Source organism: Tachypleus tridentatus, chromosome 9 (genome assembly GCF_004210375.1).
Source record: "Tachypleus tridentatus isolate NWPU-2018 chromosome 9, ASM421037v1, whole genome shotgun sequence".
NCBI classification, from domain to species: Eukaryota; Metazoa; Arthropoda; class Merostomata; order Xiphosura; family Limulidae; genus Tachypleus; species Tachypleus tridentatus.
The window spans coordinates 125,628,830-125,647,583 of NC_134833.1; the positions used below are offsets into that span (position 1 = coordinate 125,628,830).

At 33.9% G+C, this 18,754-nt stretch overlaps 1 protein-coding gene across 2 annotated transcripts in view; it reads right to left on the reverse strand.

The window, feature by feature from the left end:
* LOC143226292 (uncharacterized) overlaps nucleotides 1-18,346 on the reverse strand; it is a 51,574-nt gene extending 33,228 nt beyond the window's left edge. Inside the window, exons 1-4 of one of the 2 annotated variants that reach the window (XM_076457076.1) lie at nucleotides 18,139-18,346; nucleotides 12,647-12,864; nucleotides 5,218-5,392; nucleotides 4,560-4,700 (exon numbers count right to left, since the gene is read on the reverse strand). In XM_076457076.1, coding sequence (XP_076313191.1) covers nucleotides 4,560-4,700; nucleotides 5,218-5,392; nucleotides 12,647-12,864; nucleotides 18,139-18,208 — 604 coding nt within the window. In that variant the 5' untranslated portion in view covers nucleotides 18,209-18,346. The remainder of the gene's footprint in view (nucleotides 1-4,559; nucleotides 4,701-5,217; nucleotides 5,393-12,646; nucleotides 12,865-18,138) is intronic. The other variant, XM_076457075.1, reaches the window with a different exon arrangement.
* Between the last annotated feature and the right edge of the window lie 408 nt (nucleotides 18,347-18,754).

The following is an 18,754-nucleotide window of genomic DNA, read 5'->3' on the forward strand; positions in this document are numbered from 1 at the left end:
TTCTTCCTAAATTCAATTTATAGAACGAACCGTTTTTCTTGATACCTTTGACATGTCTTTGAAACGTTTAAAGGATTTGCATAACATTTAAGGTTTATAACATATTATTTCATTTTAAACTTTTTCATCTATTTCTCACAACCCCAACCATCCTCAGTGACTCAGTGTTAAGTCTGAAGGCTTATAATATAAAAATTTTGGTGGACACAGCACATATATCCTACTTTGTTGCTTTGTGCATCACAAACAAAAATATATTTTTAAAACAAAGCCACAATGAAACTTCTACGAATGGCTATCATTTGAGTAGCTATATCAGAACGTTAATCAGCTAAATTGCAGATCATTTCTCCACAGGAAAATGAACAAGATTTTAAATATTATAAACACTAGAGAATGAGTGTGTGTTTTTATTTGTTTTTCCATATCGGACTATCTGCTGTGTCCACCGAGGGGAATCAAACCCTTGGTTTTAGGATTGTAAATCCGTAGACATATCGTTTATCTCAGAGGGGGTTTGATATGATTTGTTTTGAATTTCGCGCAAAGCTACTCAAGGGCTATCTGAGCTAGCCGTCCCCAGTTTAGCAATGTAAGACTAGAGGGAAGGCAACTAGTCATCATCACCCATCGTCAACTCTTAGACTACTCTTTTACCAACGAATAGTAGAATTGACCCTCACATTATAACGCCCCCATGGCTGAAAGGGGACCCGACATGGCCAGGTGGTTAAGTGACTCCACTCGTCATCCGAGGGTCGCCGGTTCATATCCCCATCACAACAAACATGTTCGCCCTTTTTCCGGCCCGGCATAGCCAGGTGGGTTAAGGCGTGAGACTCGTAATCTAAGGGTCGCGCTAAACATGCTCACCCGAGAAAAATTCACGCTCTGATGGAGAAGACTCCGGGAGATAATACAACAACATTTCGAAGAAGATCCGAGATTAAATTCCGGCCCAACCTGCCGCAAACTGTCTTCAAAACCTGAAGACAGCACTATGTTAACTGCCTGAACGAAGTTTATAAACCAATTAGCACTTAATAACAATACAAATCGGTAATTAATTAATAATTATACCCAAACTGATATCTGATCGTAACAGCCTTTTCATATGTAACTAGACACTTCATACTCTCTTTACAATACCGACGAGACAAGAAGTAAAGGCCTGAAATTGTGAAGAAAGATCGCATTTCTTTCCACTTGCAATTTTCTTAGTCCATTTAAATAGTGGTTTATGCATAGGCTGCCCTTACATTCTTAACTTAATGTACATAACGCTTCTGTAGGAGAGTGTGTATTTGTGTATTTTCTTATAGCAAAGCCACATCGGGCTCTCTGCTGAGCCCACCGAGAGGAATCCAACCCCTGATTTTAGCGTTGTAAATCCGAAGACATACCGCTGTACCAATGCGGGGGCTCTAGAGGAGAGTTAAACATATTTGTTCTGTTGTAGGTGAAATGTGTGTTTTCATTGGCTATGTGCCCTAAGTGTAAGTGAATTTTTTTTAAGCTCTTCTTAAAAAGTTTAAATTATCTATGGATCACTTATACGCCCCTGCGACATTTTGATTAATCAAATAACGTATAAGTGCTGTAGTTTGAACTTTTTTCATTCTAAAAATAATATAAAACAATCCCAGTAATACTTTAAATTACGAGCCAAATTTTCAGAAAGAAGAGAATAAGAACTAAGTCTCTAGTGGTAAGTGTCTCAAACTACCGTATAGTTAGTTACTAGTTTTACAACACTGGCTCAACACGCAAAAAAAAATATTAAAAAAATCATTCATTCTCAAACGTTGTATTTTGATTTAATGATGCATTGCGATCCTAGGTTTTGTTACGAATAAAAGTGAAATAAAACGATAAATCAATACTGTTCTTTAAAATATATAATAACTTTTACTGAGGACGTGAATTCACAGAATGGCTTATGGAAAAAACACACACGCTCCACACACATTCAGCACAATACATGATTAAGCGTATAAACTAAATGTTTCAGAATTTCGCGCAGTTACATAGGGGATATCTAAGCAGGAATATCCTTAATTTTAAAATCATAGACTAGGCAAGAAGAAAAGTATCCATCGCAATGGCGTCAATCCTTGAACTTGTCTTACCTGATCAGATAGTGGGACTTGGCTGTTTCTCTCATATGGAATATTGATCCCAAAGTGCAGAAGGCGTTTTTGTTGCATCGGGTCAAAATATATAAACCCTCGGATAAATGGTGTGGGCTCACTTACCACTGGCCACACCTGGCTCTTAATGAATAAGAAATTAATCGTTCAAGATTCGGTAAGATTTTTTTTTCTGTATTAGAGTCATTTAATTACAAAAATCAAATACTTGTTTATTTGTTCAGCACAAAATTATGTAATGAATTATCTGTGGTCTTCCCATCTATGATATGAAAACTAGAGTTTTAGAGGTATAAGCCCCCAAACTTACCACCAGGAGGCAAACGAGACACTAACAAATTCCTTAACTGTTCTAACTTCAAATTTACTTGTTCTAATTTTAAAGCTGTGTATTTGTAATGGTTTAATATCAAAACAGAAAAAGAAAATTGAAATAATGTAAAGTGTATTGTTCAAAAGTCATTAACATTCTTAATTTTTGCTGGCACAGCGGTAAGTCTAAGAATTTACAAAGCTAAAATCAGGGGTTTGATTCCCCTAGGTGGACTCAGCAAATAGGCCTACTTGGCTTTGCTATAAGAAAACACAAACAAACACGCACTGCTTGCCTTCATAATAAAAGTATTTTTAAACTTGTGAAACTTCAACTTCTGTCGGGTTACTTCAGAGAAATCCTACACCAAGACTTCTTCGGTGTAGTTTCCTTAGTTCATGAAGGAGCTTTAGAAAAAAATCCGCACAAGAATTGACAGTTGATGAACGCTCCGATATGTTTCTTTTTTTTCTGTGTATTTTTGTGTTGAATGAGTTGTAAGGTGGAGTGATAGTTACATTTAGGAACGTTATTGCTGCTCTATTTCCCACTTCAGTTGTGAATGTTATGTTAAGATGGATGAAGTTAATATGTTTAAAGACGTGAGTTTGTTTGGATTGGTTATTAAAACTACATAATACACCATTAGCGTATATTTCCACTAAGAGCATGAGAATAATAAAGTTTGTATTGTTTCTGTATGTATCATAATTAAGTTTGCTAAAGTAGTTGACATGGAGCTTGTCATGCTAATTCAAATTTTTTCTCTTATTTTCGATGTAAAATTCTTCTAATAATTGAAACGCTTCATTACTACAAAACCAAATAAGATTTTTAACTCTTTCGAAATAAAACCTGTTGTACCGTGTTTCTGAGTGCTATAACAATTTATTTCAAAACCGGCATGACCAAGTGTATTAAAGCGTTCGACTCGTAATCCGAGGGTCGCGGGTTCTGATCCCGGTCGCACAAAACATGCTCCCCCTTTCAGCCGTGGGGGCGTTATAATGTGAAGTTCAATCCCACTATTCGTTGGTAAAAGAGTAGCCCAAGAGTTGGCGGTGGGTGGTGATGACATTCTGCCTTCCCTCTAGTCTTACACTGCTAAATTAGGGACGGCTAGCACAGATAGCCCTCGAGTAGCTTTGTGCGAAATTCCAAAACAAACAAACAAACTTAACGATGTTTTGATTTTCCGAAAATAATTTTTTAGTGTTTGTTTCGATTTCCTTCTTTTTTATTTTGCAATTTAGCAAAACTTTCTAGTTTTCTGGTTTTACTGGTGTTACTAATTCCGTCTGACGACTAAATATTTTTGTTTATTTTGTACTTTCGTCTAATGATAGATATTAGGATTTTTGTTATTCCCATGTTTAATAGTTTTCGAAATATTTGATTTTTCAACCAGGAATGTTTGTTGTGGGAATTTGGGTTCTGCATTGCATTGTTTACTATTCTGTGTGTATTTATTGTGTGTGTTTTTTTGGAAACTAGTAATAGTAAATGTTAATTTGTCTGTTAATCTGTATTCTAATAAGAGGTAGTTACAGCGTATAAAATAAACGTGAAAAATATAAACCCATATATATATCGGCAAAAATTTTAAAAATTTATAAACAACATTTAATGAACACAAGCCATCAAATTTAAATTAATACATAAAATATCGATCATTAAATTACTAATGTATACATACGTTTCGTAAGGCCCGGCATGGCCAAGTGGTTAAGAAGCTTGACTCGTAATCTGAGGGCCGCAGGTTTGAATCTCAATCACATCAAACATACTAGCCCTTTCAGTCGTTGGGGCGTAATAATGTACGGTCAATACCACTATTCGTTGGTAAAAGAATAGCCCAAGAGTTAGTAGTAAATGGTGATGACTAGCTGCCTTTTCTCTAGTCTTACACTGGTAAATTAGAGACGGCTAGCGCAGATAGCTCTCTTGTAGCTTTGCGCGAAATTCAAACCAGAACATAGATTATGGTAAAACACATGATGAACTTTTGATGCATTTTACGATTTTATTATTGATTATGATGAAGTTGATGAAATTTAAAGTCGAAAAACAATCATTAAACCCTTTGTGCAACTTACCTCTGCAATCTGAATTACCAAAACGTGATTCATCACTCGAATCACCACAGTTGTTATGACCGTCACATGTGAGACCATCGTAAATACAGCATAAGTTGTCACATTGAAAGTTGTTGCTGTTTCCACACGTACTTCTGTGACCTATATAAATGTATTAATCAATATACAGCAATAAACAACATCCTATGAATTCTCACATTACCAGGGACACCATGTGAAATAGAAATGGGACATGACGGGATGGAGTTAACTTTAATAGAGTTGTAGAGTCCCCTCAGATCTGTGGAATCTCCTAGATTTTTACAACGTTAAAATGTAAAATTAATTTTGTTTGGTAAGTTTCTTGTAACTTGTTCCTACGATTTTATCTACATAATTAATATACAGTGAGAGAGAGAATTGAAAGTGGGAGTAAACTAGGACAAAACTAAACAGATTTTACAGTTGTTACTATCAATTAATTGTTAAAGTAAACTAGGATAAAAATTAAACAGATTTTACTGTTCTTACTATCAATCAATTGTTGAAAAATAGTAAGAAGCAATAAATCATCTCGATTTTTTATTTTTTAAAATTAGTACATATATGTACGTATATGGAGACAAAAATTTCATCAATCGAGTTACTAAGTACAACGATAAAACGCAACATCACTTACCTCTGTAAAAACATGCTGTAAAAGTCAAAGTAAAATCAATTTCACCAAACAAAAAATTACCGCCCAAGTGAAAAGTCATTAACAAGGTGTTTTCTGAACTCTGAAACGACAGTTCTTCTTTCCAATATTTGTAATTCCCACATTTTGTAACAGATGAATTCTTTGAAGTCCAGATCTACAATGGGATAGATAAATACAACTTAATTGATATTTAACGAGTTGTACGGAGTTGTAAGAGCTTTATTAATATTATTTATACCTAATGCTTATATTACCACAATAAACAATGTCAGCAATAAGCGAAAAAATCCCCTACACACATTTTAGTGTAATAATTTCTGAAAATAACCAGTATATGAAAACAAAAAGTGTAGGATAAACTTTTCTGAATAAACATCCTATATAAACAACATTCCAGTTGAATTAATAAAATATTTTCTCCAGGCAAATACCAAATTTAGAAAATTCTAATATTATCTGAAACACAACATATATGAAAAAAAGTTTTAGTGCAATATTTTGTGAAAAACTCCTGTATGAATAACATTAGTAGTAGAGTAAACCACAAACGACCTTGATTTGAGAACCTTTCTAGCAGATTATTTTGAGAGGACAACTCATATAGGAAAAACAGTCTAGTAGCTTATATTTTTAACACAGCACCTATATAGACAATATTCCAGTAGATTATATTCTCAAACAACCTCTATATAAAAACCATTCTAATACAAAATTTTCTGAAAACATCTCCTTATGTTATGAATATTCTCAAAAGATAACTTCTACATAAAGAAAATTCCAGAAGAAACTTTTCAGAAGATAATTACTATTAAAAGTAACTTTTAATAGTAAAACTATTAAACCTAAACTGTTAAACTTAGCATATTAAAGGAGCTAATTACTGCAAACTCGAATGTTACACAATTCTTTGGTAAACTACACAAATTACTTATTGTCTAAGTCTAAATGTTCTCATATTCATTTTAAAACTATTATCTTAGTTAATAGAAGATATTAATATTTCTTCTTAAGCTCAGTCCTATATAATGATTATTTCAAGTGTTAATAGAATATTTGCTGAAAACAATATCTTTGTAAAGAACGTTTTAGAGGAATAGTTTATCTAGCAATCCCCATATCAAAAACATGCCAGTGGGATATTTTCTAAAGATAACTTGTATATAAAGAAAATTGCTATGAACTATTATCTAAAAACAATTCCTTTATGATAAACATTTCAATAGAATAGTTTATTTAAAACGACTCCTAAACGAAAAAAGATCCTGAGATATAATGGAAATTTTCACAACTTATTTGTTTTTGTAGTTTGTGCAAAGCTACACGAGGACTATCTGCGCTAGCAGTCCCTAATGTAGCAGTGTAAGACTAGAGGGAAGGCAGCCAGTCATCACCACTCACCGCAAACTCTTGGGCTACTCTTTTACCAACGAATAGTGGGATTGACCATAACATTATAACGCCCCCATGGCTGAAAGGGTGAACATGTTTGGTGTGACGGAGATTCAAACCAGCAACCCTCAGATTACGAGTTGAGTGCCTTAACCACCTGGCCATGCCAGAGCAAATTTTCATAAAATATTTTCAGAAGAAAACATCAATATAGAGAAAATTTTAGTAGATACTTTTTTCAGAAGACAAATCAGGCCCGGCATGGCCAAGCGTGTTAAGGCGTGCGACTCGTTATCTAAGGGTAGTGGGTTCGCATCCCCATCGTGCCAAACATGCTTGCCCTTTCAGCCGTCGGGGCGTTATAATGTAACGGTCAATCCCACTATTCGTTGGTAAAAGAGTAGCCCAATAGTTGACGGCGGGTGGTGATGACTAGCTGCCTTCCCTCTAGTCTTACACTGCTAAATTAGGGACGGCTAGCACAGATAGTCCTCGAGTAGCTTTGTGCGAAATTCAAAACAAACAAACAAACAGAAGACAAATCCTAAGTGCAAAACATTCTAGTAGAATATTTCTTGAATACAACTCACATATAAAGAATGTAATTTAGTAAAATATATTATTCATAAACTACTACATAAACTTTATAAAGAATGTTTTATTAGAATATTTCCTGAAGACAGCTTCTATATGAAGAATATTCTGCTAAACCACTTCTTAAAGGTTATTGTGATATGAAGAATATTCCCACACAATATTTTCTGAAGACAGTTCCTCTATGATGAATAATCTAATAGAGTATCTTTATTTAAAAAATCCCATAAAAAGACATTCTGATGTAATAAGTAGAATATTTTGTCACTTCAGAACTTTGAATACTCTTAATGTTACATAACGTTATAAATTAACTAGTTTCTCTAATTTCAAGTTTTCTGATAGTTTATGTCAATAAATAGTTTGTTATCACTGACTTTAAATGCAAGGTACAATATTGTGTTATTTTATTATTATTATGCTGATATATTAGTTAATTGAGATAACTCCTACGAGAAGAATATTCTAATAGAATTTTTTTGAAGACAGCACCTACATCAATAACATTATAGCAGAATGGTTGTCAAAGAGAGAGCTTTTTGGAAACAAGAAAGATTATTTGACTGATTAGTCTGTTTATGGAATTATAATTATATTTGTTTTATAATATCATTTGCATTCACTCCAATATTAAAATTATATCTAGAAATATTTTCTTGAAATATAGGGCGTTCCAGAAGTCTGGACCCATACGAAAAATTTATATAATATTTTTAAAGTTAAACAAACACATTTATAATGTCAGTAGTACATATTTCAGAAAATAAAACATTCTGATCGCACAGTACACCAAAAGTATAGCTTTTAATGGCATGTAATTTGAATAATAAATAAATTAAGAATAAATTGTATATTTTTCCCTATGAGTCCTGACTTCTGGGACATCCTGCACGCTCATGCTAGAAATATTTAAAGTAAGACTCTTCTTTTATAGTTGATGTAAAAATAAACGCATCAATAAAATAGTTTTATTTTTAAAATTTGAAACAGTTAGTAAAAAAATCTTCAACATGTAGGTAGCAATAAAACACTGCAACCACCTAATGCTGGAAAGAATTACAAATTTGATTTTGTAGTAGAATTTACTTGAAACATTTGATAATGTACAAAATTCGTGTCCCAATATTCGATTAAATTTTAAGTTTTTACATATAGAATTTGATTGATGATACAAGACTGAAGAAAATGTTGTTCATTTGAGGAATTATGGATAATATTTTGAGATGCTTCCCTTTCAGTTTCGTGGTCTATTGAAAGAAGCTAAGTAAAATATGTTAAACACTGAAAACGTAGGAATAGGAAACTTTCAAATTGTTTAACCTCTTTTTAGGAAGCTTTTGCTGTTACTGCATAAAAAAAGTTTCATAATTCCTATTTTGGTATGCAAAACTAAGTCCACTCATTAAATGTTTAATATAATAGTGGATGATACTGTAAGGTATACAAGCTAACCGTATTTCCTACCTTATTTAAGATATAGCTTTTTCAAACTTTTTGCACAAATTGAACATAATGTTTAATATGCAAAGTCAATAAAGGAGCCACTAGGTTCCTCTTGTTCTAGCTACTCATAAAATTAGGTCATCCAAGTAGAACATCACATGTGACAATATAAAAAATACTGCATAAAAAAGTATAGCAATTTTTTCCATAAGAAATCAAGTTGTGTTCCATGGATAAAACAACTCCCGACTTATGTTGAAAGCAACCATCAATAACTGATTCAAACTTGCATCCTGAAAAGAATGGCATTGATGTTCTTCCTATGTAATATCGTATTTTCTCAGTCTATAACAAAATGATAAGGAATTATTTTGAAATTTCAGATTAACAGATATAAAACATTGTTTAATGTAAGTATTATATTTAATTGATTCATTTGTGTTTATAATTCAGTGATGTCGAAACCATCGAACATTGTGTGCAATCCATTGATTCGAGGCAAAAGAGATTTTTAGAAGGTCTGAGTGATAGATGCATAAATAATCGTGAACAAACGAGATGAAACAGAGAGAAAAAGTAAAATCACGCGAAAAAGAAGAACCGTCAAAGAAAAGTTAAAGTTAACAGCCGTACGAGTGATAGGCCTACCAGTCGATATGTTAAAGTGAGATTAACAGTTTGAAAGAAATAAGAATAAACTGTCTCGTCAAAAGATGTCCTTAAGTAATTTAATTCACTTAAGTGTACTTTGAATAAATGCACTTGTTGGAGGTACGAAGACCAGACGATTATTAGAAGCTCAGGATACAACTGTCATAACTCAACGAAAAGATAAGTGAACTATACATGAACGCTACAGCAATAAGAAATAAAGAAAATTATTCAGCTTGTCAGCTCAATTCTAAGGAAATTTAATTGGCCTAAGCAGACTTTTGACAAGATAAAGAGAACAGAATAGTATTTAAGACATAACTACGATTTACATAGTATAAAGTACAGCGGTATGTCTCCGGATTTACAACGCAAAAATCAGGGGTTCGATTCCCCTCGGTGGGCTGAGCAGATAGCCCTTTGTGGCTTTGCTATACGAAAAAACACACACATAGTGTAAAAAAAAATTTGTATGTACGTTTAGTTTGTTTCGAATGCATATATTATTTTAAAAACAAGTGGAGTGTGTGCTAGCGTTTGTTACCAAATTTACCGCCGAGAACTCACAGACACCTACTGTAGAAGAATTCTTAGCCCAGCATACCCATATACTTATCTTAATATATAGAATAAGAAGTTCCTACATATATATATATATATATATGCTAAATTGATTTAACATCTATTTAGTCAAGAAGGATTAATTTAGAGAATTTAGAGTGCTATAGAGGTGTGTCACAGTTTCTGTTATTCAAGTCAGAACGATAATACGTACTCTGAAAAAGGGCTCAATCTGTTACTCCAAACAAAACAAAACTTTACTGCCAAAAGAGCTTAACTCTCAACAAAGTTTGAAAATAAAGATGAATGCAGTTCAGGAAGCTAGCAGGCTTGTGTTTCTCTTGCAAAAACTAGACAAAGTGTTCATGTTCAGGTTGGCATTACATCTAGCCACCTTATGCCAGAAAGTTAGTCATATCGAGCTTCTCTTGGTCATTTCTATAGATATACTCGTACAACCTGAAGAAAAAAAGGCTTTATAGAGCTGAGGAACCAGATCTTGTATGGCCACTACCTTGTTTTGTGAGATTTTTTATGTGCCTTTTACCTACTCATAGCTAAAAACAAGTGCAAATTCAGTAATGCTAGTTGGAAATTTAAGTAGCAGGTATTATAAGCTCAAATCTCTAATCAATTGTTTGTTATTTTGTATTTTTTTTAAACGAGAGTATCAGAAAGCTTTGTTTGGAAATCAACTCATCATACACATCTCCGCGACTCGTGGACTGGATGTTAAAAACATTCCAGTAAGAGATGCAAAAATACACTTGCCCTTAAAAGCTTTGGTTGTTCTTTGTAAGTGTTAGAAATAAATATTATTTCATTATGTGATACATTGTGGAATATCTCTTCCATTGCTACAGACTGAATCCCAGTTAAAATAATTAAGATTCTACACATTTTCTGGCGAATCTCCAGTTATTTTACGGCTCCTATACATTTACTAACAGAGAAATCAATAAGCCTGAAAATACCACAAGTCTACAACATCATTTTATAAATTACTGAATTTCATGTACTCATCACTCCACTTGTGCAAACAGTAATGACTTCTGTGAAGTATCACTTGATAGGTATAAAACAGAAGTTCTCAGTATCATAAATTTTTAACACATTAAAGTACAAACAAAAAAAATAAATCAATTTTAAAAGTTCTATGCGAATTTTTTAATATATATTTCAGAAAATAAACAAAGATTATTGCAGGTTTCTGCAGTTCTTTTATCGCAATTAATGCAATGCACCACTATGGCTGATAACAGAATAAAATCAGTTGTTTTATTCGATACATTTTTCAATTTTAACTGTAAATAACATGTTTAACTAAAGCGAGAATTTAATTCTGCAATATCGGTTTAAATATTTTTTTGTCATGACTTCATTGGAATTTTAATTATGAAATCTTCCGAGATGGACACTAGATTTAAAACCACAACCGGTTAACAATAATATTTTTGCAGCATCCATATGTAAGTTACAATCTGTAAAATGCTTCAAGTTCGTCACATTCTGTTGGTAAATAATGTTTCTCACTGGCGTGAACGACTCGTAATCCGTCGCGGGTTCGCGCCCGCGTCGCGCTAAACATGCTCGCCCTCCCAGCCGTGGGGGCATATAATGTGACGGTCAATCCCACTATTCGTTGGTAAAAGAGTAGCCCAAGAGTTGGCGGTGGGTGGTGATGACTAGCTGCCTTCCCTCTACTCTTACAATGCTAAATTAGGGACGGCTAGCACAGATAGCCCTCGAGTAGCTTTGTGCGAAATTCCAAAACACACACAAAACACACACTGGCGTGAATAAAGTAGATGACGCCGTTTACTACATACAATAACTAAAAGTATAGACGTCTCAGTATATAAATTCTGCCATTAGTCAAAACATGTTCCGTTTACATATTAATAATTGTTGTTTTATTTTAGTGCGGTGCAGTATAAAGTAATAGAAATCGTGGAAGAAGTATTTCGCTGGAAGTTAAAAAGACAGATAAAAAGTAATGTGTTACAAAGGTATTTTGAGAAAACAAATATGAAATAAAGCATACTGTATCTCCTGAATTATGTCAGGCACTTCTTTCAGAGTTACAACGTATTTGTAGTTTAAATTTTACTTACTAAATACACACACTACTACGAGAAGTATATTTTAAAGATATGTTTTTAGATTTTTATGCAAGCTGCGTAAGTCTAATTCTTTACAGTAGCTGCATAGTTATTGAAAGCAAAAAATAAAACCAGCATTTGCTTACGTATTATAATTAGTTAACATCCTCACCATCTGGTTGTTGTTCATTTTTGGTGAGTATTGGGTATAATCTTATACAAGGTGTGGTAAGACCGAAAATAATTTGCAAAACATAGCAAGTTACATTATTTGTTTGTTTGTTTTTTTTAATTTCGCGCAAAGCTACTCAAGAGCTATCTGTGCTAGCCGTCCCTAATTTAGCAGTGTAAGACTAGAGGGAAAGCAGCTAGTCATCACCACCCACCGCCAACTATTGGGCTACTCTTTTACCAACGAATAGTGGGATTGACCGTCATATTATAACGCCCCAACGGCTGAAATGGCGAGCATGTTTGAGGCGACAGGGATTTGAACCCTCGACCCTCAGATTACGAGTCGAACGCCTTAGCCCACGTGGCAATGCCGGGCCAAGTTACATTAATCAGTTGTGTTTACTTGTAAGAATATTTTATTACATGGTGTGCAACAAAGAGATTTAAAAATAAAACAAATAAAATAAAGTTATATTCAAACTTTTCTTACTAACCTTTAAGTAATCTAAACATTCTCCATACTGTTTTCGTAAATTAATTTCTTGAAAGCTTATAACAATTCTATGGTCGATAGGAGCGATTAAAGTAATATTACAGTTTGATAACGGCAGGAACCCTTCTTTAGAAACTGTCAGTATTCCAGCAGAATTATAATTGCTTGATGAAGACAAAGAGATCGTTTTTTGTCCACCAATACATTCTGACACCTGATCTGTAAACATCAAAACAACATTCGTTAGAAGATATTTTTTTGTTTTTGTATTTCGCGCAAAGCTTCACGGGGGCTATCTGCGCTAGCCGTCCCTAATTTAGCAGTGTCAGACTAGAGAGAAAGCAGCTAGTCATCACCACCCATCGCCAATTCTTAAGTTACTCTTCTACCAATGAGTAGTTCGTTTGATCGTAACTTTATAACGCCCCAACGGCTGAAAGGGCGAGCATGTTTGGTACGACCGAGATTCGAACCCGCAACCCTCGGATTACGAGTCGAACACCTTAACATACTTGACCATGCCGGGCCTTTTCTGTGTTTCATAAGTAATTACAGCATCGAATAATTTGCATATAACCACAGATATACTGCATTGTTTGTTTGTTTGGAATTAAGCACAAAGCCACACAACGGGCCATCAGTGATCTGCCCACCAGATGTATCAAACACCCGATTTCTAGCGGTGTGAGTCCGCAGACATACCACTGTGCCACTGGGGGGGGCGTAATGTATTGACGGAAACATCACGTTCACATTAAACAAAATGTAGAAACGCAAGTGTCGGTATCTAGTAGCTTATTCAGTCGATACTGTCTTTTATAAATTGCACACAATTTTGTTTCTCGTAATCACTCAATACATTTAAAAGTGTATATTAATTTAAGGACAACAAAGAACCTGTTGATTACCTCAACCACTATACCAAGTTTTATAAATACAATGATCAAAGCCAATCCTTATCATTCAAATGTTTATCGAACATTTCTTTAGATTTGCTGTGTTGACCACATCTAACTGAAGGAAACCCATCTATCTGGCACAAACTAAACCTTCTACCAATAACTCTAGGTTATAATCGACTAGTTCTTAAAGTTACTCTCAATTGAACATCCAGTTAACGTGACGTCAACATAAACATCTGTTGCTATACATTTCATTGCACTCATCAAACATAATCCTTTGTTCTCCTGAAGAAGTTTGGTGAATTATTGGAAAACACTCGAGTTTTGGGTCTCGTTTGAAAGCCATCACAACTTTTGTACGTGGTTCTGTGTGCTAACTTCTTTCAAAAACTGATACAAGATTAATATACCTATATTTTCTGAGACGATTTTTATCAGTTAATAAATCTATTATTATCTGGCACGTGAGCTTTATCATTCTTTAAGTTTGTCATGATATAAAAACTGTTTAGGCTAGATATTGTTGATTAATTTATTTCGTGAGTGAATATTTTATAATTGTTTATTTTTGTTCATAACAAGAGAGTTAGAAGCAATTAATTTAAAGTAAATTTTATAACAAATTTATTTGTGTAAACTGGTAAGATTGGTGCAATGTGTTTATAACTCATTGATGTCGAGATTATAGATCGTCGCGTGAAACTTATTGATCCTGAAAATATAGCGAGCAGACGATTAAGTAATAAATAAAGTGCGAGATTAGCGGGAACAGTAGACAGAGCAGGATGGGAAGAAAAAATTAAAGCAGAATGAAAGAGAAAAGGTTGGGAAACGAAGAATTAATCGTTGTTGGAGTGAATAGCCTAACCGCTGGTATCTTAAAGATATTACGTTTTTTGATATTTCTGGGGAATAATTTGTCTCTTCATAAGGTTTTTTGAACCAATTGAACCTGCCTGTGTAAACTCTGACAAACAAGCAGACAAATATCACAAGTTAATGTTATAACTGTGGTAACTCGACGAGACAGCTTACCTGAAGTATACTTCGATACCGCTGTGATAAAAAGAAATAACAGAAAAGAAAAATTAACTAAACACTGATAGCGTTCAAGATAAGAAAAAAAAAAAAAACTATTACAGCTTCTCAACTGTATTATAAGTAATTGGATTGCACTAAGTGGGCTTTTGAGAAGAAAAGAACTTATAGCATTTAAAATATAATTCTGATATATAAAACGTAAATAACTTTTGTACTTGTCTTTAACTTATCTTGAATACATTATTCGGAAAACAAGTGGAGCGCGTGCTGTTCATTTATTTTTTAAATTTTCTGTATTATTGCCAACAAAATATTTTGTATTTAGTTCCAATTAAAAAACATACATGGTGACACCTATATTTTACTTAAGGTTTAGTCCATAGATAACGAATGCTTCTTTTATTTTTAATTTATTAATTCTCTCATTGCATAGTGTTTTTAAATTGTTAATGTTAATTAGGCGTTGATTCCTTGAACTGTATAAATAGTGCAATGGAAGAGTGTTATGTTCTTTGATACTAGTGTTCATGTTGCATTCCTTTTCTCCTATGTACGTGCTATCGCATGGATTGTCATTGATGTTTATAGACGTTTCTATCGTTGAAGTTGGCAGAATAAACTTTCTAAGACGACCTTTGATTTTATTACTCGGTTTTTGGATAAAAATAAAACTTTACTTTTTAAGATTGTATTTCTTTGATACGTGTTTTCAAATGTTTGTAATGATTTTGGTTACATAGTCATAATATAGTAAGACCCCAGCGTGTCTGAGTTTGTGCGATTTATTTGAGGAAGAGTGTGTTTTCTGTTATTAAGTTTGTTTTATATTTCAACGAGATGCAAGCGACATGTTAATGGAAGTGTCACTTGTTAATGAATCCATTAAGTATATATTCCAGTTCGTGTTGCAGATTGCTGTTGATATATACGTTAAATGCAGTGTTGTAAATACTTGATAACATACCAATTTTTGTTGAGAGGGCCGAGTCCTGTTTTATATCGTTACCAGATTTGTAGAAATTTTAGTGTAAAACCAGTCGGAGTTTCTTTCTATCGTTACGTTCGTGTAATTTAAAAATCTGTTTTTTTTCTTCTTCACAAATGTATTTGATTTTAGAGTGAATGTTGATTACGTGTTGTAGAAATGACTGTTGATTGTTGTTGTCTTCAAATCCACAAAATATATAAATAACGTACGTAAAACAATGTGTGTCTGTGGAAGGAAAAAGTTGGAGTTGTGTTGATAGTCTGGCTTTTTATTTTGTTGATAAACAATTTACGTAATACAGTTGATAGAAGGCTATCCATGCTTAGGCAGTTTATTTATTTTAAAATTTTGAAACAAAACACTAGCGCACTATTTTGGTTTGGTTTGAATTTCACGCAAAGCTACACGAAGGCTACATGCGCTAGCCATCCCTAATTTAGCACTGTAAGACTAGATGGAAGACAGCCAGTTATCACTACCCACCACCAACTCTTAGGCTACTCTTTTACCAACGAATAGTGGGATTGACCGTCACATTATAACGTCCTCACGGCTGAAAGGACAAGCATGTTTGATGTGACGGGGATTCGAACTCGCGACCCTCGGATTACGAGTCGAGTGCCTTAACCTCTTGGTTATGCCGAGGTCTCGCAATATTTTGTACAGTCGACAACAGTCACCTGATGATGGCCATACGAGTGATCAAAACGCTTTAATAAAATTAAAAAATATATATTCCATTAATAAGTTGTATCTTTGGACTTTTATTTATAGTACATAATGGAGTTCCTCTCTTCACAGCATGCTTGCATTCCATTGCAAAAATCGTTCAAAATTCGTTTCCTTTGCTATCGCTTCAATTCCTCTTTCTTAATAATATTGATCCTTTTAATATGCATGTGACATAAAGGTAACCGTCAGGTTATGATCATCAAACAAGAAAGCTTTTACATTCTCCTTTTATTTAACCAATTTTACCTTAAACACAAAATTCTCAGTTTTCTGATATTGGAAAGTTGATGCGGTTTCGTTCCTATTGCTATTTTTGGCCCTACGAGAGAACTCTGGATTTTAGCGTTGGAGAGCCGGGTTCGAATCTGTACGATTTTACAACAATTCCACGCAATTTTAGCTGTGGTTTCTTTACACTAGCAACAATCAATTCTTTAGCTTGGGCTCTGTGTGGAAAGGTGTTGATAACTGTTGCCTTCTCTTTGGTCAGTAGTTTAAAATTAAAGACGGCGGCAGGTAATCTTATTAGCTTTGCCTTCAACACGTGATACAAATACTAATACTCCTATTTTTAATGACAACACAGATAAACTTCATTTTGTTTTTGTTTGTAGTTAATATATTTTTCATTCTCTAATATAAGGTGCCCCTAATGCCTGTTAAACATAAAGAAATCAATCGGTTTTACTTTTTTTTTTTTTTGTTATTTACCGATAAAAGACAAAAATAGGGCACTATCAACTATTGTTCCCATTAGGTTGATGTAAAGGCATACTTATTTTCACAATGAACAATACAATGTATTATTAAGGATGTTGTTTACACGATTAAGCAGTGTAACCAAACAAATTACCAGAAACATATTTACATGTTTAAAAATCACTGACTTACAATTACTCTGTGTTGTTGTTAAACACCAAGCTAAACAACAGGCTAACTGTTGAGATTGTTTCCGATTTGCTCCCCCCATGACACAGTAGCATGTCTGCGGACTCACAACGCTAGAATCTGGGTTTCGATACCGGTAGTGGGCAGAGCACAGATGGCCCATTGTGCAGCTTTGTGCTTAATTGCAAATTAACACAGCTTCCGGCTTAAGGTTTGCACAAAGTTGTTTCAAATAATTAATCTACGAAGCGGTAATACCTTTGTATGGTCATCTCTATGTAACAATGGATATGCATTGGATCAAATATCTGAGCTATAAGGGGAGGGGGTTAGACAAGTAGGTGGACAAAGATGGGCATGTTTAAAATATCATATAAACAAATGGTGTTGTTTAGCATTATAGAAATACCAGAAAATGGTATACAGTATTTACTGTGTTTGGATTTCTCTGTTTATTTCGCCATTCAAACATAAATTTCCTCATATATTTTGCTTGGAAAACAATGATATCGGAAAATTAGAGTAAATCACACTTAAAAAAAACAAAAAAACGTTAAAGTGCTTTATTTTATTTATTGTGTGTTTAATAGCAAGTGTTGAAGAAAAACACATTTAGCATTGCCTTTTAGATTAAAAAAGCTAACGGATTATTTTATTTCATTAGGGGAAACATGTTTTTAACTGTGATCCAATGACGAAACGTATTACCATTCCTATATCCTCAGTTTTTGTAACACGACATATAAACTGTGTAACAACTCATATTTCATATTATCCATAACATGATCACTAAAAAATAGACCGAATATATCACTAACTGAAAAAAATCTCAACTTTATTTAAATATTTTATTTTACTTTCATTTTCTTAATGTAACATCTTAAATAAAAAATCACTAAACACAAAATATGTTTAATAAAAGGTTTTACAAACTTTACTTACACGTTATATAGGTGTTAGCCAGGGGAAACAACAAAACAAATATTGTAATATCCTTCAGCTTGATGAACATCTTAGATTTATCCACAAGGTGGGGTTGATAGGGGTTCTGGTGTAATGGTCGCTCAGTTGCACTCTTTTAGTACAAAGAAAACTTAGCATGTCACGAGCTTCACTTGCGCATTCTACAAACCCGTTATATTGACGCCCACTTGAGACGCGAGGAAGATAACATGGGCAAAGATCACTAATTATATGAAAAGGTATAGTAATCACATGAAAGCACTAACAAATAGAAAAACCTGGTGACTCTGTTGTAAAAGGTTTGGTTTATTTTGAATTTTGCGTAAAGCTACTCGACGGCTATCTCCGCTAGCCGTCCCTAATTAGCAGTGTAAGATAAGAGGGAAGGAAGGCAACTAGTCATCACCACCCACCGCCAACTCTTGGGCTACTCTTTTGCCAACGAATAGTGGGATTGACTGTCACATTATAACGCCCCCACGGCTGAAAGGGCCAGCATGTTTGGTGTGACGGGGATTCGAACTCGCGACCCTCGGATTACGAGTCAAGTGCCTTGGGCCATGTGTGTTGTAAAAGAAACGTGTAATAGGGTGCA